This window comes from Cucurbita pepo, chromosome 7, assembly GCF_057944985.1.
Source record: "Cucurbita pepo subsp. pepo isolate OVF chromosome 7, ASM5794498v1, whole genome shotgun sequence".
Taxonomy (NCBI): Eukaryota; Viridiplantae; Streptophyta; class Magnoliopsida; order Cucurbitales; family Cucurbitaceae; genus Cucurbita; species Cucurbita pepo.
Genome location: NC_141804.1, coordinates 11,501,227 through 11,524,419, shown reverse-complemented (window position 1 = coordinate 11,524,419; position 23,193 = coordinate 11,501,227). Strand labels below are relative to the sequence as shown.

Genomic DNA, 23,193 nt, shown 5'->3' with positions numbered 1-23,193 from the left:
GGAAAGTATGGAACTGATTACCTTGATGATCAAGATCAAGAGTAAAGAAAACTCGTTTCTAAACTTGTGATTCGAATCACTCCACAAGATGTTTGATCAATATCACTTGAATGACTCTACATGCAAGTTCTAAACACAAGAATTTGTAAAGAAAGTTTAGCTCTCAACAAAGCTAAAATAGAAATTCTATTCTTAATTCCAAAATCTGATGTATAGCATTTACAAACCTTAACCTATACCTATGTGATACTAACTCCAGAATTAAATGAACTAGTAAATGAGAAATACCCATAACCTGCATGTTAAAATGGCTAGTTAAACTATAATTAAATAATGCAAATAATAAAATGTGCTTCTTAGTCATCCTTAGACTATTTGATAAATTCAGCGGAGTTCATTGAATGCAACTTAAAGTGCATTTAATTCATCTCTGTTTTGAAGCTCAACTTTGCATAACATATAAGGGAGGTCTCCAACGTCTTCTAGAGTTTCCTTTGAAGAGCTTACCATAGCTTGAATATAACTGTATAAGGTTTGTTGTAGCTTCTTGGCTCTCGTCCTTGTAATTGGACCTTGAAGTATGGAAATTCCTTGGTCGTTGTTCATATCAGTTGCAATGGAAGGAAGGATGATTCTACTCTCAAAAGAAAAAATAGGTTAACTCACTATCACTGTCCCGTAATAATATGGTTATATGTATGATTATGGATGGTTAAATTTACGTTCGAATATAAATTTTTTAAAACATATGGAAATTAAGTTAAGAATTGGATGAAGTTTAATGAACCGAAAGTCATCACAACTTTAAATATAATAAATATTTTATTGCCTTCACATCATCGAAAACATGTGAAAATCACATAGCTAAACTAAATAAATACGGTTGTAAGGAAACGTTTTCTTGAACAAAATTAATTTCTCGTAAGCACATTTGAAAAAATTAATAAATTAAATCGTGTTGAATATAAATTTAGATTAATTTAAAACTATTTTCAAAGAACAATTATAATTCTGATTGTACTAATAAAAAATTTAAAAAAAAATTAATGACTAATTTTGATTGATTTTTAAAAAAATGTATTTCAATTTTAAAGAACTTTTTATTGGTATCAATTTTAATATAAAAAATTGCCTACGTGTACCATTAAGTTTCCACTAGCAACAAAATTACCATCGTTACAAATCAAATTAGAGATATCTATCTGGTGCCGTAGGGATGAAGAAGTCTTCTCCGTCTTTATTTATTTCGCCAAATCTATTTATTTTTGCAAAGATGGGGACGATAATTCTATATATAAATTGGATCGAGTTCCCACAAATATTTTTTTTCAATTTTTTATTTTATTTTAATATAATCTCTATTAAAAATTATTTTTAAAAATCATAATCAAATATTCTCCCATGTTTAAAAATTAAAATTTTAATACAGAAATGTACCGCACAACATATTCTTTAGTTTTAATATTACGGTTAAAAAGCAAAAAAATACATATATATATATATATATATATTAAAATAAGGGTTGAAAATATATTTATATTAAAACTGAAAATTAGGTGAGGATAGGGAAGAGGAATATAAACTCGTCCTCGGGCTCTATTATATGTAACAAGAAAAAATTATTTGCAGTCAATCTAAGGGAAATTGAACATGAGTAGAATTTCAAAATAAATGAAAAATTACGGTGAAATTGATAAATCTTTCGATTATAATTACGTTATTTCAAGTTACTCTATCTAAGAATAGAATTTAAAAATAGTATTATTTTCACCAAAACAATTAATAACTAAAAGTCTCCACAAACCTAACTCAATCCTAACCTAACTCTGTTAAAGATTTATGTCGATCATAAATCCATAACAAATTATAAAATAAAATAACTTCAAATAACAATAATTATGGATTGCAATGGAATGAAGGACGATTCCACTCTCAAAAAGAAAAAGTGGGTCGACTCATTATCGATATCGAGTAATAATATGCTTATTAGTATAATTATGGATTGTTAAATTGACGTTCGAATATAAATTTTTTAAAATATATAGAAATTAAGTTAAGAATTGGATGAAGTTTAATGAACCGAGAGTTGTCGCAACTTTAAGATATAATAAATATTTTATTGCCTACACATGATCGAAAACATGTGAAAATGACGTAGCTAAACTAAAAATCATGAATAAATTTTTTTTGTAATACAAAGTAAGGAAATGTTTCGTGGAACAAAATCAATTTCATATTTGAAAAAATTAATAAATTAAATCGTGTTCACCATAAATTTAGATTAATTTAAAATTATTTTGAATGAACAATTATAACTGCGATTAAAAAAAAGAAAAAGGAAAAAAATATATTTAAAAATGACTAATTTCAAATCACCTAGTAAAATAATATAAACTAAAAATAAAAGGTAATAATATAATTAAGAAAAAAGAAAATGGTCATTTCCAATTAAAAAGTTAAGAAAAAAAGAAACTCGAAGTAAACGACGTCGTTCTGCTGGTCATCGAGGAGGCCTGCCTTTTCCAGTTCTCACCTGTGCCAGTCTCTTCCGCCTACCCGCCAAAGGATAAAAAGTATAGCGCGTAAAAACATGCCAAGCTTGCTCGGATTCAGAGCTTCACAGTTCGTACTCAAATCCTTTTCGTCTTCCTTCTCTCGTAATCTTCCCTCACTCAGTCTCTGCCAGATCAATTCCATATCCCAGCGAACCTTGGCGGCCATGGCCGGTGCTGATGAGTTTGTTAAGGGCAGTGTTCATCCGAATGGCGTCGCGGTTATTACTCTCGATCGCCCCAAAGCTCTCAATGCCATGAACTTAGGTTAATTTCTTTCATAATTTTGATTCTATTATATCTGAATACTCGTGAAATTTAGGAGTTTAGCTTCATAATGTTGATTCTTTTTTTAGCAATTTAGGATCAGTGCTCAGGTTTTTAATTGCTGTAAATCGGGGAGAGCTCCCAATACTTTGAGAGTCACCGTAGCAAATTGAAATAGTGTAACAGCCCAAGTACTATAGGAGAGGTTTCTACGCCCTTATAAGGAATCTTTCGTTTCCCTGTCCAACCGATATGGGATCTCACAATCCAGCCCCTTGGGACTAGCGTCCTAGTTGATACACTACCTGGTGTCATTCTAATACCATTTGTAACAGCCTAAATCCACAGCTAGCATGTATTGTCTAGTTTTAATACGCGTCCCATAGGGAGAGGTTTCCACACTCTTTCGAGGAATGCTTCGTTCCCTTCTCCAATCGATGTGAGATCTCACAATTCGCCCTATTGGGGGCCAGCGTCCTCGCTGACACACTGCCCGGTGTCCGGATATGAAACCATTTGTAACAGTCTAAGTCCACCACTAGCAGATATTGTCTTTTTGGGTTTTCTATTTTGGACTTCCCCTCAAGGTTTTAAAATGCATCCTATAGGGAGAGGTTTCCACACCCTTAAAAGGAGTGCTTCGTTCCCCTCTTCAAATAGTTATCGTGTCGGGTGAGAAATCCCTCTAGCTTCTGGAGATAGGCAGATTTTTTCATAGCAAATAGTTGGCTCCTATCAAGTGATTGAGGTTACTTAATTCAACTGCTTTTAGCTTACGACCCTTGTCCCGACGAGTCTGTGCCACTCTTTGCTGTGTGATTTATGAGCATAGAAGATCCAATACTTTGAGAGGCATCTCCTTGCTTAGTGCCTGTCGGATGTTTTGTTTTTATTTTTACATACATGTCTGGTCTGATCTGCTTATATATACCTCGAGTCTTCTCACGAAACAACGTCATCTGACCTTACTACATTTTGCGTCAAGGTAACTGTTAGGATACTAAATTCGAGATCAGTAGCCAATATTAAGCCCTTTATTATTTACATGGTCCCGACGAACAAACAATCTCATTATGATTGCCACAACAGTAGGGTTTTTGAGTGAATTTCTCTACCTAGATCTTGCTTTTTATTTATGGCATAATATTACAACGTATTAAAGTAGAATAATCTAGAGAAAATTATAAAATATTAACTATGAATATCGCATTCGTCCGAGGTTTTAGTGAGATTTTAATGTAACTTTAAATCAATGGAATTTGTTTACATATAATGACAGTAATATCTGGAAGATTGCATAGTTGTTCTTCTAATATGATCTGATCTCTTATGGTTTGGTATGAATTATGATTATGATTTCCTTTCTGTATTAAAGTTTTTCGACGATGCAGATATGGATATACAATACAAAAGGTATCTTGACGAATGGGAGGAAGATCCAAGGGTCAAATGTGTCCTTGTCGAGGGCAGCTCGTCTCGTGCCTTTTGTGCAGGTAAAAGGATTAGGAACTGTTATTGATAAACATGATGATTATATAAAAGTACTGGAATTAATAATGATAACTTCATCAAATTTTTTGGGTTTGGTTTTTAACTTAATTCATTGCTGCTGGGTCATTTATCACTAATGCAGGAATGGATATTAAAGGCGTTGTAGCTGAAATTCAAAAGGACAAAAACACTTCTCTTGTCCAGAAGGTTTGTCATTATTGTTTAAATTATTCTTGCCATGATTCTTGTTTAGTCCTATATTTTACCACCTGGATTTACTTGTTTATCTGTCTTCATCTTTGCACAGTAATTTTTTTTTGCTGAAAGTAGGTTGAGGAGGGGCGGATTTGAGCTAGAATATATTTTTGTAGTCATAAACTAATGGTGTATCAAAGTCAAAGATGGGGCGTTGTGCTAGTGAGAGTTAGTGAGAGTGCTGAACCCCAAAGGGGTGGTGTGATGTCTCAAATTGGTTGGGGAGGAGAACAAACCACCATTTATAAGGGTGTGAAAACCTTCTCCTAGCAGACGCGTTTTAAAGCTTTAAGGGGAAGCCCGAAAGGGAAAGCCCAAAGAGGACAATATCTGCTAACGGTGGATCTGGGTCGTTACAAATGGTATCAGAGCCAGACACCGAACAATGTGTCAGCCTTCTCGCTGTTCCCCGAAGGGGGATAGACACGAGGTGGTGTGCTAGTACGCTGGGCCCCAAAGGGGGGTGGATTTGGGGGCGGTCCCACATCGATTGGAGGAAGGAAAGAGTGCCAGCGAGGACGCTGGGCCCCGAAAGGGGGTGAATTGTGTTGTCCCACATTGGTTGGGGAGGAGAACAAACCATCATTTATAAGGGTGTGGAAACCTTCTCCTAGCAGACGCGTTTTAAAGCCTTGAGGGGAAGCTCGAAAGGGAAAGCCTAAAGAGGACAATATTTGCTAGCGGTGGATCTGGGTCGGTATAGGTGGACATTGGGCAGTGTGCCAGCGAGGACGCCGGGCCTCGAATGGGGGTGGATTGTGAGATCCGACATCGATTGGAGAGAGGAACGAGTGCCAGCGACCCCAAAGGGTGGATTGTGAGATCCCACATCGATTTGAGAGAGGAACGAGTGCTAGCGACCCCAAAGGGTGGATTGTGAGATCCCATATCGGTTAGAGAGGGGAACGAAACATTCTTTATAAGGGTGTAGAAACCTCTCCCTAGCAAATGCGTTTTAAAAATCTTGAGAGGAAGCTCGAAAGAGAAAGCCCAAAAAGGACAGTATCTACCCGCAGTGGGTTAGGCTGTTACAAAGTGCAATTTGTTGCCAGTTTTAAGTCCTCCAATTTGGACAGTAGATGCTTTTCAAGTGAGAATTTTCTTTGGAATGCAAATGATCGTTTTATTATGTTCGAATAAAATGTAATTTGGTCACACACTATGTTGCATTTGAAATCATTATGATATCTATCTGTCAGGTATTCACAGCAGAGTATTCTTTAATATGCAAAATTGCTGATTACAAGAAGCCTTACTTATCCTTCATGGATGGCATAACAATGGGCTTTGGGATTGGCTTATCAGGTCATGGCCGTTACAGAATCATAACAGAGGTATATATATCTTACTCGTTGCGCTGACACGTGTCTTTTGTTCTTATATCGGTCCAAGATTATCTTTCCTGTCCCTAACTGTTCATGTTCATTCATATTTGTTTTTAATTCAGAGGACTCTTCTTGCCATGCCAGAAAATGGAATTGGTTTGTTCCCAGATGTTGGATTTTCATACATTGCAGCTCAAGGTCCAGGAGAAGGATCAGTTGGTATATAATCATGTCTACTATTATATATTTTACAGTATTTTTTTTTTTTTTTTTTTTTTAACGGCCCAGATCCACTGCTAGCATATATTGTCCTCTTTGGGCTTTCCCTTTCGGGCTTCCCCTCAAGGCTTTAAAACGCTGCTAGGGGAAGGTTTCCACACCCTTGTAAAGGGTGGTTTGTTCTCCTCCCCGACTAACGTGGGACATCACATTTTTTGTTCACAATTCTTGCCATTATGGTTATTATTATTATTAAACCTTTTTTTTACCACCTAATGTATATGATCTGATGTTATTTTCCTAATTTAGAACATAATTGTATGTATAATCATCTTTAGTGTGCTTTATTTTGTAATCACTGTTGCCTTTTTAGGGGCATACCTTGGACTGACTGGTAAAAGAATTTCAACGCCATCTGATGCACTATATGTTGGTCTCGGAACGCATTACGTCCCGTCCGGGAACTTGGGCTCGCTGAAAGAAGGACTCTTGACTTCCAACTTGTACATTTTCGAACATCTTTTTACCAAAAGTTTCCCGTTTATTAAAAAAATTAAAAAATTATTCAATGAGGCTGCCATAACGTAGTTGTCTTTTTAAAACTAACAGCTTCATTGTAATGGTCTCCTCTAATAATTTCTCCGCTATTTTGCTTCTTCACGGTTTAACCCGATGAAGCAGCGACCGGTGACAGTTGATTGAAGTAGTTAGTTGTTTGTTTTTTTCTTTTGCAGTTCCGAGGATCCCCATCAGGATATAAAAACACTCCTGGCAAAATACAGTAGCGATCCTGAGTCTCCACCAAGTTTGAAGTCATTTTTACCTCAGATAACTTCATCTTTTGGCGCTGACAAGTCTGTTAAGGAGACGGTTGAAGAACTAAAGAAACACCAACTTGATTCAAATTCTTCAGGTATGTTTTATGTTTTAAAAAGTGTGTAATAAGTTTTTAAATTTACAAATTTGTATCTAATAGGATTTTGACTTATTTGACATTTTTAAAAATTTACGAACTTACTCGAGAAAGTTTAGAATCCTATTAAACATAAAATATATTGTTATATCTAATAGTTTATTTAATTTATAAACATTTCAAGTATGGAAGAAACCTATTAGATGTAAAATTGGAAGTTCAAGAATTTTTGGATACGTTCTACAATTCAAGAACCTTTTAGATAGAAACTTGAAAGTTTAAAGATTAAACTTGGGAGGTCTCACATCGGTTAGAGAAGAGAAGGATGTGGAAATCTCTTCCTAGCAAACACGTTTTAAAAACCTTGAGGGGAAGCCCGAAAGGAAAAGCCCAAAGAGGACAATATCTGCTAGTCGTGGATCTGGGTCGTTACAGCTAGGAAGGACGCTGGGTCCCAAAGAGAGGTGGATTGGGGGGTCCCACATCGATTAGAGAAGGGAACGAGTGCCAGCGAGGACGCTGGTTCCCGAAGGGGGGTGGATTGTGAGATCCCATATCAGTTGGAGAGGAGAAAGATGTGGAAACCTCTCCCTTAACATACACGTTTTTAAAAACCTTGAGGGGAAACTTGAAACCTTGAGGGGAAACTTGAAAGGGAAGCCCAAAAAAGACTATCTGCTAGCAGTGGGCTTGGACGGTTACAAAACTTATATCTAATCTAAATTTATACGTATGCATTTTTTAGTCGAAGATAAACCAAGAGGCAATTGCCCTACTCAGTTCTTCTTTGCTCTGCCCTCGCTCAGTCGCTCACTGATTGTCACGTTCTCTATTGCAGTGGCGGAGTGGGCTAAAGAGTCTCTTCAAGGAATCGGAAAAGGCGCGCCCTTTTCATTGGCATTGACACAAAAGTATTTCTCCAAAGTTGCTGCTGCACTTGGAAGTAGTAACAACGAATTATCCACAGTGAGTTGGCCGATTTTACTTATGCTATCTTCTTCTTAGCCTCGTTTTACGCTATATACCTTATTTGCTTTGCTTCTCTTATATATCCATGAACGTTCGAGTCTACGCCCATCTTTCCGAGTTCAAAAAGGGTTTTGCTCTTTTATATTCTGTCTAGAGTTTGGATTGCTCCATGTAAGTGGAATAAAAAGGAGAAATTCTAAATTCTAACTAGTTAAATTCAGGCTCTTTGGCACGCCTTTCATATTCTTGTGTGAAAATTACTAGATGATCTTGACAGAGTTTTTATAGTGACACGCTTTTTCTTTATGTGCGCGGTATGCAGCTCAATGGTGTTATGAGAACCGAATATCGTATCGCCTTAAGATCTTCCCTGCGCGGTGATTTCGCTGAAGGAGTTCGCGCAGTTTTGGTGGACAAGGATCAGGTTAGGTTCTCTTCAATCGCCTCCCAAATTTAGTCTTCTTTTTTCATAGAAAGATAGTTCGTTTTTGCATCTCATGGGTTCTCTTGTACAAGCATTTTAAAGTTAAATTTTTTTTATTAGATACAAAATTAATAAGTTGGGATCTATTAGACATTGAAAGTTCATAGACGGTGAGATCTCACCTTGATTGGAGAGGGGAACGAAACATTCTTTATAAGGGTGTGGAAACCTCTCCCTCGTGGATGTGTTCTAAAACCTTGAGGGGAAGCCCCGAAGGGAAAGCCCAAAGAGGACAATGTCGTCTAGCGGTGGGCTTGGTCTCTTACAAATGGTATAAGAGCTAGACATCGGGTGATGTGCCAACGAGGAAGCTTAGCCCTAAAGGGGAATGGACACGAGGTGATGTGCCAGCAAGGATACTTGTAACATCCCAGATCCACCGCTAGCAGATATTGTCCTCTTTTTGGCTTCTCCTCAAGGCTTTAAAACGCGTCTGCTAGGGGAAGGTTTTCACATCCTTATAAATGATGTTTTGTTCTCCTCCCCAACCAACGTGGGACATCACAATCCACCTCCCTTCGGGGCCCAGCGTCCTCGCTGGCACTCTTTCTGTGATGTCCCACATTGGTTGGGGAGGAGAACAAATCACCCTTTATAAGGGTGTGGAAACCTTCCCCTAGCAGACGCGTTTTAAAGCCTTGAGGGGAAGCCCGAAAGGGAAAGCCCAAAGAGGACAATATCTGCTAGCGGTGGATCTGGGTCGTTACACTTTCCTTCCTCCAATCGATGTGGGACCGCCACAAAATCCACCCCCCTTCGAGGCCCAGTGTCCTTACTGGCACACCGCCTCATGTCTACCCCCTTTGGGAAAGAGCGAGAAAGCTGACACATCATCTAATGTTTGGCTCTGATACCATTGGTAACGTCCCAGATCCACCGCTAGCAAATATTGTCCTCTTTGGACTTTTCCTTTCGGACTTCCCCTCAAAGTTTAAAACGCGTCTCCTCTCCAACCAATGTGGGACATCACAATACTAAACCTCGAAGTTCGGAAATCAAAAAGATATTTTACCCAGTAATTTATTTTAGAGCTTAATTCTTTTGATATTCTGATGTGGCAGAATCCCAAGTGGAATCCATCAGCCTTGGCAGATGTTGATGAGAAAGAAGTAGACTCCCTCTTCGAACCTCTAAGTCCAATGGCTGAATTAGAAGTCTGAATTACAAAAATGCCATTAGAAGATGCTTAAAACTGCAGGGAGCAACAAAAAATTACTGGAGAATTTGTAAACTTTGGTAAATATTTGAACTCTTCCTCGAATACGAATAAGTTCCCAAGACTGCCCTTTGAATGTTTATACTTTCTTTTATGGAATCAATTAATTTCAACAGCTTCAGAATCCAATTCCCATTGATAAAGAACTCCACTCAATCTGCTGCTGTATCCCACAAGAATATAAGCAAACCAAGCAGGTTTTCGAGGAATTATTCGAGCAAGTTAGAACAATGTGGCTATCTTTTTAGGACGTCTAAAAAAAATATCCTTTGAACTTTGCATTTTAACTAAAAAAAATGTCTCTAAATTTTTAAAAAGTTTAAAAAAAATATTAAAAAATATCTTTACCATTAGGTGTCAAGTTAGGGAGTGAGACAGTTACCGCTTTTTTTAAAAATATTTTTCAAAATTTTCAATTTTACCTTAATTTTTTTTAAAAAATTCTAAGAACACCTTTAAACGTATTTTAAAAAATTTAAATTATATAATTTATGAGGGGCCGATAGACATTAATATTTTTTTAGCATTAATGCTATTTTTAAATTTTTTTTAATAAAAGGATATTAATGAAACTTTTTCTGAGTTTAAGGGTATTTTTTAAGCAAAAAATATTAACGATTAACACCCTAATCGAAAGATATTAATGAAACTTTTTTCTGAGTTTAAAGATATTTTTGAAACAAAAAATATTAACGATTAACCCCCAAAACTAATGGTAAGAATACTTTTTATATATATATATTTTTTTAAATTAAGTATATTATTGAAACTTTTAAAGGTTACGGGTATTTTTGTAATATATATATATATATATATATATATGTTAGACGAACACGACTCTCCACAATAGTATGATATTGTCCACTTTGAGCATAAGCTCTCATGGCTTTGCTTTGGGCTTCCCAAAAGGCCTCATACCAATAGAGTTAGCATTCCTCACTTATAAACCCATGATCATTCCCTAAATTAGTCGATGTGGGACTTCACTTATAAACCCATGATCATTCCCTAAATTAGTCGATGTGGGACTTCCATCATCCAACACCTCCCCTCGAACAAAGTGCGCCTCCCCTTAATCGAGGCTCGACTCCTTTGGAGTCTTAGTCGATGTGGGACTTCCATCATCCAACACCTCCCCTCGAACAAAGTGCGCCTCCCCTTAATCGAGGCTCGACTCCTTTGGAGTCTTAGTCATTTTTGACTGCCTTCGAGGAGGGGCGGAGTTCTTTGTTCGATATTTGAGGATTTACCAATTTATTGGCACGACTAAGTTTAGGGCATGACTCTGATACCATGTTAGACGAACACGACTCTCCACAATAGTATGATATTGTCCACTTTGAACATAAGCTCTCATGGCTTTGCTTTGGGCTTCCCAAAAGGCCTCATACCAATGGAGTTAGCATTCCTCACTTATAAACCCATGATCATTCCCTAAATTAGTCGATGTGGGACTTCCATCATCCAACAATATATATATATATATATATATCTTCAAAATTCATATAAAATTTTAAAAACCAAATTGTTTGATAACTATTTTTATTTTAGAAAAAATAAGTTTTGAAAGATAAACATATGATGGATTCCACTTGAAAAAAAATGAAAATAGTTTATTTTAGAAAAATTAATTTATTTTTTAAGTTTAATAAATATTCCTTCAATTTTAAAATAGTTTTTATATACATTAATTTATTTTTCAAAACTATTTTAAAATTAAGATAAACATATCATAACTAATTTTAAAAACTATTTATGAAAGTTTTTAAAACTAATTAGTTATGATAACTAATTATTGTGGTTCAAAATAGTTTTACAATTCATAACTAATTTATGGATTTCATAAATAGTTTTTATTTTAAAATTAATGTATATTTTAAAATTCTGAACAAAACACAATGAAAATTAAATTTTTAAGTTTAATAAATATTCCTTCAATTTGTCTCATATTATTTTAAATTTTTAAAATTTTAAAATTTAAAATTGGATGATCACACGTACGAACGAACGAGGTTCCCTCGTCATCGGCTCCATTTCCATATAAAAAGTGACGACCTGCCACATTTCCTTTCGTCCCGCCTCTTTTTCATTCTCCATCGTTCTTCAATTCATCAATCTTCCCGCCGGATTCTCTCTACGACTATGTCTTCCTCACTTCAGTCCCCTTTTCCGGCCATCAGAACCGTCACCATATCGTACTTAGAGCTACAAGTAAGTCAATCTGAGCCATTGTTTGGGAATCGAGAAAGTTCAGACTGAATCACCGAACTTCATTTTTCTCGAATCATTTTGATTTGTTCTTGCCTTTTCGTTGCCATTTTTAGTTGCAGTTTTCTGTTTGAGATGTTTGTTTCTTTGTCATGGCGATCCTGCATGATATAAATACTAATTCGTAACGAGTAATTTTCAAATGTTTTTTTTACGTGTTGGTGGAATTTGATGAACACAGGATCGGACTGTTGACTTGTCGGCGAAGATTGAAGAAGGATTCGGACCGAAGGGGCTGGGAATTCTATCGGTTTCTGATGTATGTTACACGTACACACTCATAGATTGTCGATTTCTGTATTTTCTTGTCGTTGACCTTCCTGTTCTTCAATCTGATACTGATGGCGTAAACTATCCATTAATCCTATTTCAACTTTCTTTGACCTTTCGTTTTATTTATCCTAAATATTCTGCTACTTTTTAGTCATTAGAAATACGTGATTTCGAGATGTAATTGATCATACACGGTTTCTACGAATATTTTCGGAGTTTTATCTTGGGATGGGTCTCAAATCGCAGGTCCCTGGATTTCCCTCCTTGCGGCAGGACCTTCTACGTCTTTCATCGAGGTATAATTTGATCAATGGAACTGCTAGCTATCTCTGATCGCTTTAAGATTTTGAGTAATTCAGCTGATACTTGATGCATTCGTTGGTGAAATTTCTGCCTTCTAAGATTAGCTAGGTTACCAGAAGATGCGAAGAAGGAGCTGGAAGACCCGGATAGTAGGTACTTCTCATGATGCTTCTGAAGCCACCCATCTCTGAAATTATCAGTTGCTTGTTTATTATCAATCACTTTGATGTGCTTTGAAGTTTAATCCACTTAATGGCATGGGTATGATTATTAAGAAATTTACGCATCCTATAAAGTCCTTAAATGTCAAGTGAATTTAGCGAATCTCTAAATATATAAAATACGTTGTAACCTATGTCACATTTTAGATAGCAGTGCACTGTTATATTTTTGTGCTCAGGAATCTGAAATTTTTGTATTAGATATTCAAAATTAATCGCACTAGTTTTGGGCCCTTTATTTATAAAACTCATGCAGGTGATATCTTCTTTCCGGGGGTGCTATCTTGTTTTACTTTGTAATGAATGCAATTAGTTCTGTTTTTAAGACAATTTGTTGAGACATAGCCTCAAGGTTGGGTTTAATTTGCAGTGACCTTCTGTTTCTTTTCATGTTCATCTAGGTATAATTTTGGATGGAGCCATGGGAAAGAGAAACTTGAATCTGGGAAGCCTGGTATACGATTTTTATATGTTACACTGTTTAAATAAGCAACTAGAGTAATTATGGTTCATTGTTTATGCTGTTTAGTCATGGGAGACCTTAAATCTGCACTGAAACTGTTGGTAACTAAAGAACATTGCCAAGATTGCATTATGTGATTATTGGAAGTTTTTGCCAAGATTGAAATATGAACCTTCAGTTCTGTTTCAGCTTATTTTTCCATTTGGATTTTAGCCGAGGTTGGGTAAAATCTATCTCTAATATGTATTTCGACTGTGCAGATTTGTTGAAAGGCTCATTCTATGCCAATCCGATATTGGATAGCCCAACAACGGATGCATCTTTAATTCAAAGGTAGTAGTAGCTTCACTAGTTCAGCTGCTAATTTCTGCATGTCACTTTTCTTGGCTGGACTCTTAATCTATGTTCCTTCATTTTAGTTCTTTTCAATTTTTTCTAAGTAAAAATGAATCATATTTATTGGTATGTTATCATTTACCATCTACTTTTCAGGTATCCATCATACTGTGGTTCAAATATTTGGCCTACTAAAGAACTCCCAGAACTTGAATTAGGTATACACTAGATGAATTATGTGATTTTATTTGCTACAAAATTGAGACTTATTGTTGTGCAACGGGAATCCATTTAATTTGTTGCTTGACTTTGCCTCCATGCCATTCTTATAGATTAACAAATAATCGTAGAAGAGGATTTTCAGAATATGCTGTTGATTTCATGCATTGTGAATACTTCTTTTTTAACTTTCAATTCATCAGAAACTGTTTCTCTTATGTTTGCAACTTTACTAAAACCTTTGGGGTATTTTATTCATGTTGTTTTATTTCTGGAAATTGCTGCTTTATCCACTTGTTTCTATACGTATGTTTCTCTCTCTTGTTTGCTTTTCTTTTCTGTTTTAATCCACAGGTAGAAACTTCTGATTGTTCTAAATTTTCATCATCTTGATTAGTTGTATACGTTATGTTGAGATACTTTGATGAGATTTGATAATTGGTTTGCAGCCTTCAAAGCTCTTGGAAAGCTGATTCTTGATGTTGGTTTGATGTTGGCATATCATTGCGACCAATATGGTAAGTTTTCTCCTCCTGAAAACTGTAACAGCCCAAGCCCACCGCTAGCAGATATTATCTTCTTTGGGCTTTCCTTTTGGGCTTCCCCTCAAGGTTTTAGAATGCATTTGCTGGGGAGAGGTTTCCACACCCTTATAAAGAATGTTTTGTTCTCCTCCCCAACCGACGTAGGATCTCACGAAAACTTAGCTCGAATCAAAAAACTATTCAATTGAATGCTGGTGGTGTTGTTTTCTAAAGCATAATTTTGCATGGTCCAGTTAACCGTTATTATTGTTCTATGATGAACAATTGGTTCCTTAAAAGTGAAGAGGCTTCTTGATTAACCAGATGGAAAATCCTGATGGAAGTTTCGTTCATTTTTTTTTATAGAAAATATATGCTCCATTATGCTTATAATATGCTACTCCTTTTGTATTTAGTTATGGTATTTGCAGTTACGCTGTCAGTTTCTGATTTGTTTATGGACAGCTGCTAAATTGATGAAACTGCATGAGGATGAAACCCTTGAAAAGATACTTCTCAACTCCCGGTGTCATAAAGGGCGATTGCTTTATTATTTTCCAGCAAACCAGAGGTTATATACCTATCAATGTTGCAATTTACCATTGCTAATTATTTCAGCTGTTTTTTAAGATCATTGTCTCTGAAGATGTAAATCTCAAATTTTCTTGGTAAAAAAACTAATTTTATACATTGGGATTAACTGCATGTAAATATTGGGATTGAGAACATGGTCATGGTGGTAATCTTGCCCAACTGGGGTAAAATTAATTTTTACTTGGGAATTGCTTACCTTTTAAAGTATGACTTGCAGCACTTCTGATGAAGATAATGATAATCTATCCTCTTGGTGTGGATGGCATACAGATCATGGTTCACTAACAGGTAGTTGGTTTTTGTTCTTATCTTATTTTTATCATCCTCCCACCCTTTGAAAACCTTCTAATTGTACTGTGAGATCCCACGCTAGTTGGAGAGGGGAACGAAACATTCCTTGTAAGGGTGTGGAAACTTCTCCCTAGTAGACGTGTTTTAAAATCGTGAGGCTGACGGTGATACGTAACGCGCCAAAGTGGATAATATCTGCTAGCAATGAGCTTGGACTTAGGTACATTTTATGTACCAGAAAAAATAACAAAAACATCCAAGGAAGAAATTCTCAATAAGTTGTAAAACGACACATCAGGATAGAAAAAAGATGCACTGACAGGTTCGAACTTTATGATTGTTGTCATTTTTGTTTATGTCTAAATTTCTTCAGTTTAATTTGCAGGTCTAACCTGTGCAATGTTTACAAGAGATGGTGGGGAGATACCTTGCCCTGATAGTGCTGCTGGCCTTTATGTTAGGACAAGAGCTGATGAAATTGTTAAAGTAGGCTATTGTTCTCTGTCATTGATAGCTTGTCTTAGTTAATATTAGTAGCTGTCTTCATTCACATATTCACCGGTCATAGTCAAGTGCGATTGTGACACTAAGCACTAAAGAGGCTAGTTCAAATACATAGGAGCCTAAAATGTTCATTTTTGCAGAAAACCCGACCAAATCAGGTCCTCTTTGGCTGAGGAGAAAACTGACCCGACCCGACCTGATGCAAACTGTTATTATTATTATTATTTTAAGTATATTTAGCTACTGTAGGGAAGAGTATAAACGGATTTACTTAACAGCAGAGGCATGGATTCTTTTTTTTTTTTTTTTTAATTTTTTTAATTATTTTTTTTTTGAGAAAACTAGAAAATTTTCTCTTATTTTAATCATTTTATAATGTCTCCTCATTATTATTCATAGGTTTATTATGGAGAAAATGAAATCGCGTATCAGATTGGCGAAACTACAGAGATTTTGTCCAGCGGCTATTTGTGTGCAACACCACATTGTGTTCGGGTATTTTCCTCTTGGCCATTTATTCTTTTAGCCTATGGATGAGCTTTTACATCATAAGATACTTGTTTATTTGTTTATATATTGATTTGTTTTCCAAATACTTAGCGTAGAACACGGTTCTTGTATTTAATGGTTTTGGTTCTTTCTTATTTGTTTGTTATACAATGATTCGTGTGGGGCATATTGTGTTTAATGGTTTTGGTTCTTTCTTTTTTTGAATTTTGACAAGCTATTTACTAATAATATGAATAAATTTTGATGATTTGTTGTTCTGATTTTCGTTAGGCACCTAAAGGGACCGAAGCTTTTAATCTCGAACGCTCCACATTTGCACTGTTCATGCAACCCGATTGGTATGTTCTTACTCAGACTCAAGACTGAAGTTAATCCCATGTTAAAATCTTTAAATCTCCTAATTTTCTCGGGTAATTGTTAAAATTTGAGGAGGGTTAAGCTTTTATGAAGTCGTAATTATAAGGGCTATGTAAATAATACGAGACTTAGAAATAATGAGTTCAATGAATTATCTTAGCAACTAAATGTAGTAAGGTCAAACAGTTGTCTCGTGAGAATAGTTGAAATGTGTGACTCACATATATCCAACTGTTATTAATTTACTCGGTTCATTTCCTTCCTTTGTTTTTCAGGGATCAAAAGCTCAATTTTCCTGACGAGGTTCATATTCATAAAGAGGTATTTAGTTCGAACGTAATCATAATTATTCAGTTGTTTTGGGGTCAAAAGAAGGTTGAAAGCTACTTAATCAATCATATTTGTATAAGGTAGCTCAAGATAAGTCATCTATGTGACATTGTGGGGCTGGCTTTAGACTTCATCAATCATTGCACATTTTTAATTTAATATATATTTAAGAAAACCTAATGGTTGATAAATAGTTTTGTAGAAATCGAAGAGGGAATAGATTTGAATCAGGACGATAATCATCCGTACAAAATATAATATTTTACGAGTTATCTAATGGTTGTCTCGTTAAAAGAGTCGACCATCTTTTTGAGCTCGTGTGGGCAATTTTATTTAATTTTTTTTTATCACTTTCTTGCAGTTCATTCCCTCAAATTGTGCTCTGACATTCGGAGAGTACTCCGAGAAATTGCTCGACAAATATTACCATAGCAAATCATAGATACGAGCTTCAAATCTTGCGTGAACCCTTTTCAACCGCTGGTATTCTAAAGGTACCCATACATTTAATTTTGGTTGAATTTTATAATATTAGAAAAATATATATTACAGCACGTTTTTTATTTTTAATAAAATAATAATAAAGGAAACTCCCTTTCAAGATTTGTAGGCTGCTGATAGTTGACGACACCAAGAGAAATATAAATCTTTTTTTTATTCTTTTAGAAAGAAAAAAGGAATATAAATCTGTTTGTTGAGAGGAAAAGGGCAAATCATATTGAACTCCCAACCTAATCCGTTAGCCGCCAAGCGTATAAAGGACAAAACCCTTTAATTTTTGTGGTTTAAAATATAGGACACTTCTGTCTTCTTCTAGAATGCTCAACGACAGCTTATTTCCTTTTTCTTCTCCCTTTAATGTCCATAATATTATGAATTTGTTAACTTATTATGTTTAATTAGGATATATATATAATTATGTATTTAAATATTTACGTGAGATTTTACATCAGTTAGGGAAGAGAACTAAATATGCTTTACAAGGGTGTGGAAACTTCTTTCTAGCTTATATGTTTTAAAAACTTGGAGGGAAAGTCTAGAGAGGACAATATTTGCTAGCAGTGGGTTTGAGCTGTTTCAAATGGTATTAAAACCAGACATCGGATGATGTGCTAGCGAGGAGGTTGAGCCTCGAAGGGGGTGGACACGAGGCAGTGTGACAGCAAGGACGATGGGTCTTGAAGGGGGTGAATTTTGGGGGGTCCCACATCGATTTGAGAACGAAACATGTTTTACAAGGGTGTGGAAACCTCTATCTAGTAGACGTGTAAACTTTGAGGGAAGGTCCAAAGAGGACAATATCTGCTAGCGGTGGGTTTGGGTCGTTATAAATGGTATTAGAGGCAGACATCGAATGATGTGCCAGTGAGGAGGTTGAGTCTCAAAAGGGGGTGCGGCAGTGTAATAGCAAAGATGCTGAGCCTTGAGGGGTGAATTTTGGGGGTTCCACATCGATTGGAGAAGGGAACAAGTGTCTGTGAGAACGTTGGACTATGAAAGTGGTAGATTGTGAGATCCCATATCGGTTGGAGAAGAGAATGAAACATTCTTTATAAGGGTGTGGATTCTTTTTAGTCGTCGCATTTTAAAAATCTTAAAGGGAAGCTGGAAAGGAAAATTTTAAAAAGAACAATATCTGCTAGCGGTTGGCTTGCGCGGTTACGAACTCATATTTAAATAGTTGCCCCCTCTTTTTTTTTTTTTATTTAATAAAACAAATAATTGTTGTGTTTTTGTGGTGAGATGTGAGAATGTCTTAAATAATTAATGATTTCTTGAAAATCCCAATTCTCATGATTATAATAATCATTTAGTTAATTAAAGTGGTAATTGTTGTTGTTGAGGGGGTGGATGATATCTTAATGTGGGCCCTAGAAAATTAAGGATTAGCCTTGATGTTGACGGTGGAGGGTGGTAACTTTGACTAGCCAGTCATATCATCCCCCCCTGCTCCTTGCAGCTTTTGCAGCTTTGAGGTGGGAGGGAATTTCCTCCATCCCATTGGAATTTTGTGGGGGCTGCCTTCTAAGTTCCTTTAATCTACCACACAAATGCCACCCCAAGTTGCCCAATTGTTTCATGTTCGAATCTTTTTCCTTTTCCTTTTTCTTTTTAAAAATTAGGATCCAACGGTAAAAAACCATGTTTTTAATATTTTTGTCCTTTTTCTTTTGTCTTTTAAATTTGTTGGATGAAAGTTCGTAAATCTAGACAACGATCATGAGTTTATAATCAAATAATATTATCTTGATATGAGACTTTTTAGGAAGCCCAAATCAAAGCCAAGAGAGAGTATGCTCAAAGTGGACAATATCATACTATTATGGAGAGTCGTGTTCATCTAATAAGGTATCAGAGAAATGCCTTAAACTTAGTCATGCCAATAGAATCTTCAAATGTCGAACAAAAGTATTGTAAAAAATGACTAAGACTCCAAAAGAAAGAGTCGAGCTTTGATTAAGGGGAGGCATACTTTGTTCGAGGGGAGGTGTTAGATGAAAGTCTCACATCGGTTAATTTAGAGAATGATCATGAGTTTATAATGAAATAATACTATCTCCATTGGTATGAGGCCTGAGAAGCCTAAATCAAAGCCATGAGAGCTTATGCTCAAAGTGGGCAATATCATACCATTGTGAAAAGTCGTGTTCATCTAACATGGTATCAGAGTCATGCCTTAAACTTAGCCATGCTAATAAAATCCTAAAATATTGAACAAAAGTATTGTAAAAAATGACTAAGACTCCAAAAGAAAAGTATGAACAAAAGTATTAATCCTCAAATTTTGAAAATTAATTTTTTATTTATTTATAAAGTCAAATTATTACTTAATGAGGTTAATGAGGTCAGTTAAAGTAAATATAATCCATTTTAAATACTCTAAAGTTTCAGATTATTGTTATTTCAAATATATAATAACTAAACAACTTTTTGTTAAGTCCAAGGGTCATCTCCCTGGCTATTTAAAAAATTTGAAAAAAGAAAAAAAAAGGGTCATCTCCCCATTTTTGTTGAATTTTAAAAAGAATTAAATAAATATATTAATTAAATAATAGGATAAATAAATAAATACCTTTAATTAGTGGAGAGAGGTTGTATCAATAAAACATTAAATTAATAATTCTATCAATTCATATTCTACTTGATAAACTTCAGTTCATACGTATCAATTAAGATTCTATTTGTTTATAATATCTCTTAAATTAATTAATTTAAATTTTATTTTTAAATTGAAAGTGCTGGACGAACACTAGCTCTCCACAATAGTATGATATTGTCTACCTTGAGCATAAGCTTTCTTGACTTTGTTTTGGGCTTTCCCAAAAAGCCTTGTACAAATGAAGATATGTATTCTTTTATTATAAACTTACGATCATTTCCTAAATTAGCCAATGTGGGACTTTTATCATCCAACACCTCCCTTCGAACAAAGTACGCTTCTCCTTAATCGAGACTCGATTCCTTTAGAGTTTTAGTCATTTTTTACTGTGCCTTCGAGAAGGCTTGGCTCCTTTTCTTTTGGAGTCCTTTGTTCGACATTTGAGGATTTACCAATCTATTGACACTACTAAGTTTATGGCATGACTCTAATACCATGTTAAAAAGTTTATGGCATGACTCTAATACCATGTTAAAAATGAGAAATATAAATAAAATTGTGACAGAAGGTATATATTCTCATTGATATTCATAAACTTTAGATAGGATACAAGTTAGCAACTAATATCTTCTAATAAGAAAAATATAAACTCATTAAATATTAAAAATAAATTAAAATATCCTATAAATCAAATCAAATCATAAAAAAAATAATATTAAAGATATATTTCATAAATAATATATACTTCAATATTAGTTTTTTTTTAGTTTTTTTTTAAGTAAATTGATATTGTTACAAAAAAAAATTTAAATAATGTAATTATTAATTTATAATTTTTGTTGATTACGAATGACAATATTTAAATAGAGCACACGGGTAAGGGGACGGTTGTTTTTGACGACTCTTGCCTTTATGACCCCATGCTGATTCGACCCATTTCCCAGGGGATAAGCTTAATATTTTACCGACGACGAAGCTTTTTATTATTATTTTTATTATTTTTTATTTTTCCCTCTTGCAGTTATGGCGGCACTCACAAGCCGACAGTGGCCGAAATTCCACGTGGGTTTAATAAAGTCAAGTGCCACGTCGGACGATAGCGAAAGGCTTCTAACATGGGGCCCACGCTCTATGTTACCTTCCTACATGGTTCCTCTCCTTTTATTCCTTTTGACCACACTTTTTGTTTCTCCTTTTGACCAAAATACCCCTTTCCTTTCTATCCATTAGAAAATATTTTTCTTTTTTCTTTTTTATTATTAAATTAGGGATTTTAAAAAAAAAAACATTTTTCATGTTTGAGGACTTAGAAATTAGCATAAGACTCTTGATATTGACGTTAATTAAAGAAGTTATATTATAAGAATTTAAAATAATATCTCCTTAATATTGCGTCAAATCAATCATTAAAATAAAAAATTTAATTGTTTATTATAATTCAACAAATTAAAACATTACACTTCGACAAAAAAAATTTAATGAATGAAAACTTGTAATAGCCCAAAATAGGGTAAAGATAGACTTTGATCCCTTAAAAATACGGGGAGGATAGCTTTTGTCTAGTTTTCTGAGTGTTTACAGTCTTTGAATCAATAATAGCAATAGGTCCAAGCTCACTGTTAGCCCAAAATAGGGTAAAGATAGACTTTGATCCCTTAAAAATACGGGGGAGGATAGCTTTTGTCTAGTTTTTTGAGTGTTTACAGTCTTTGAATCAATAATAGTAATAGGTTCAAGCTCACTGTTAGCAGATATTGTTCACTTTAGCTCGTTACATACCTCGTTAGTCTCGTGATTTTAAAATGTGTTTATTAGGGGAACACATGAGTTTAAGTGGCTCTGAAAGTAATTATTGAAAAAATAACTATTTTAAAATATTTTAAAAAATTAGAATAAATATTTAGAAAAATTATGATAAATTGTGTGGCTAAAGTGTTTATAATTATTGACCTTTTGCAAATTACAACCATATTAACTATAACCATTATTTTATTTTTTAAAAAAATAATAATAAAGAGAAAACAATGAATCCAATTGGAAGGGCAATAATGTCAATTGGTGAATCTTTTTTTGTCCACAAGCTGACATCACAATCTGGGGACTATTTTAAGTAAAGGAAGAAAAAAAGGCCTTAAAATGAATTACGAGTGGCGACAGCGTAAACTTCAGGGCTTATGTCCTCTATAAATACACGCCATTTCCTCGACCTCCATTCCCCAATTTCGTCCTTCTTCTCTTCTTCTCTTCTTCCTCCGGCCACCGGTGTTTCCTCTCATGTCCACCGCACTCTCTTCTCAGTCAGCGCAACTCCGCCTCAGAACCTGCCGGAAAATCAGTTTCCGAAAGCGGTGCTTGCGGATGATCAAGCAACAGAAAACCAGATTCTATATCCTTGGCCGTTGCATCTCCATGCTTCTATGTTGGCAAGATCGCGATATTCATGATTAAATCTCCTAATTCCACCGTCGATTGTTGTTTTCCGCCTCCGAACGTGACGATCAACGCTCTGTTTGGTTCGCAAGAGCTTCCGATTGGAATTTAACTCCGATTCTTGACGAATTGGAGTGGAGAAATGTTTAATCGGAGTTTCGATTTGATTTCGCACCAAATGTTAAAACGCAGCGATATGATTCGTCCGCTTCGAGCAGATTTCTCTTGAATCGGCAGAGGAGAGACAAATCGAAGGCAAGCAAAACTAAATCGAGTTTTCTCTTCGAATTTGATTTGTTTTTTCCTTCTGATTTTACTGTGATATTGAACCGTTGACGAATTCATTCGACGGATACTTGTATATAAACTGATGAGAAATCTAGGTTTTCTTTTGTTTAAATCTGAAATCGGACTCTGATCGAGAATCATCTGTTGAATCTTATTTATGAAATTAATTTCATCAATGGAAACACATAGTTGAAGAGATTAGTTCTCGTCTTCATGGATTCGTTTGTAGAAATTAGTGTCTAATTCTGGAGGAATTGAACTTTTCTGTTTCCCTCAGTTTGAAACTTAACCTGATGATTGTGCGATGACGAACTGGGCAACAGAATTGGAAATATGATTAGAAAATTACAATTTCAAGAGCTATGATTACAAATAAATTAATAAAAATATCTTTAAAATTTTTAATAATATCTTAAAAACTTTAAATAAATCTAAAAAATATAGTCAAACCTTGAAAAAAAATTTAAAAATGTATTTAAAAAATAACTCTT

The 23,193-nt window shown here is 35.0% G+C and overlaps 2 protein-coding genes across 6 annotated transcripts; both read left to right on the top strand.

Moving 5' to 3' along the window:
* Positions 1–2,523: 2,523 nt before the first annotated feature.
* Positions 2,524–9,806, top strand: LOC111798876 (ATP-dependent caseinolytic (Clp) protease/crotonase family protein). Of its 3 annotated transcripts, none has more exons than XM_087125705.1 (10): positions 2,524–2,819; positions 4,211–4,312; positions 4,453–4,517; positions 5,765–5,899; positions 6,013–6,109; positions 6,483–6,612; positions 6,844–7,022; positions 7,768–7,988; positions 8,314–8,415; positions 9,537–9,806. In XM_087125705.1, the coding sequence occupies exons 1-10, from the start codon at positions 2,591–2,593 to the stop codon at positions 9,633–9,635; spliced, it is 1,359 nt and encodes a 452-aa protein (XP_086981831.1). In that variant the 5' UTR covers positions 2,524–2,590; the 3' UTR covers positions 9,636–9,806. The 3 variants fall into 3 exon arrangements, with proteins under 3 accessions (XP_086981831.1, XP_023537993.2, XP_086981832.1); XM_023682225.2 differs by having other exon boundaries at positions 2,529–2,819; positions 7,861–7,988; XM_087125706.1 differs by having other exon boundaries at positions 2,682–2,819; positions 4,195–4,312.
* Positions 9,807–11,744: 1,938 nt separating this feature from the next.
* Positions 11,745–21,312, top strand: LOC111798378 (2-oxoglutarate (2OG) and Fe(II)-dependent oxygenase superfamily protein). Of its 3 annotated transcripts, none has more exons than XR_002815696.2 (16): positions 11,745–11,902; positions 12,141–12,218; positions 12,479–12,528; positions 12,635–12,688; positions 13,158–13,210; positions 13,480–13,552; positions 13,712–13,773; positions 14,224–14,292; positions 14,764–14,869; positions 15,110–15,180; positions 15,569–15,669; positions 16,087–16,182; positions 16,468–16,535; positions 16,830–16,875; positions 17,246–17,378; positions 21,006–21,312. XR_002815696.2 is itself a non-coding variant. In XM_023681477.2 (15 exons), the coding sequence occupies exons 1-15, from the start codon at positions 11,834–11,836 to the stop codon at positions 17,324–17,326; spliced, it is 1,077 nt and encodes a 358-aa protein (XP_023537245.2). In that variant the 5' UTR covers positions 11,745–11,833; the 3' UTR covers positions 17,327–17,485. The 3 variants fall into 3 exon arrangements, 1 of the variants encoding a protein (XP_023537245.2); XR_002815697.2 differs by lacking the exon at positions 21,006–21,312 and adding an exon at positions 17,487–17,769; XM_023681477.2 differs by lacking the exon at positions 21,006–21,312 and having other exon boundaries at positions 17,246–17,485.
* Positions 21,313–23,193: the final 1,881 nt, after the last annotated feature.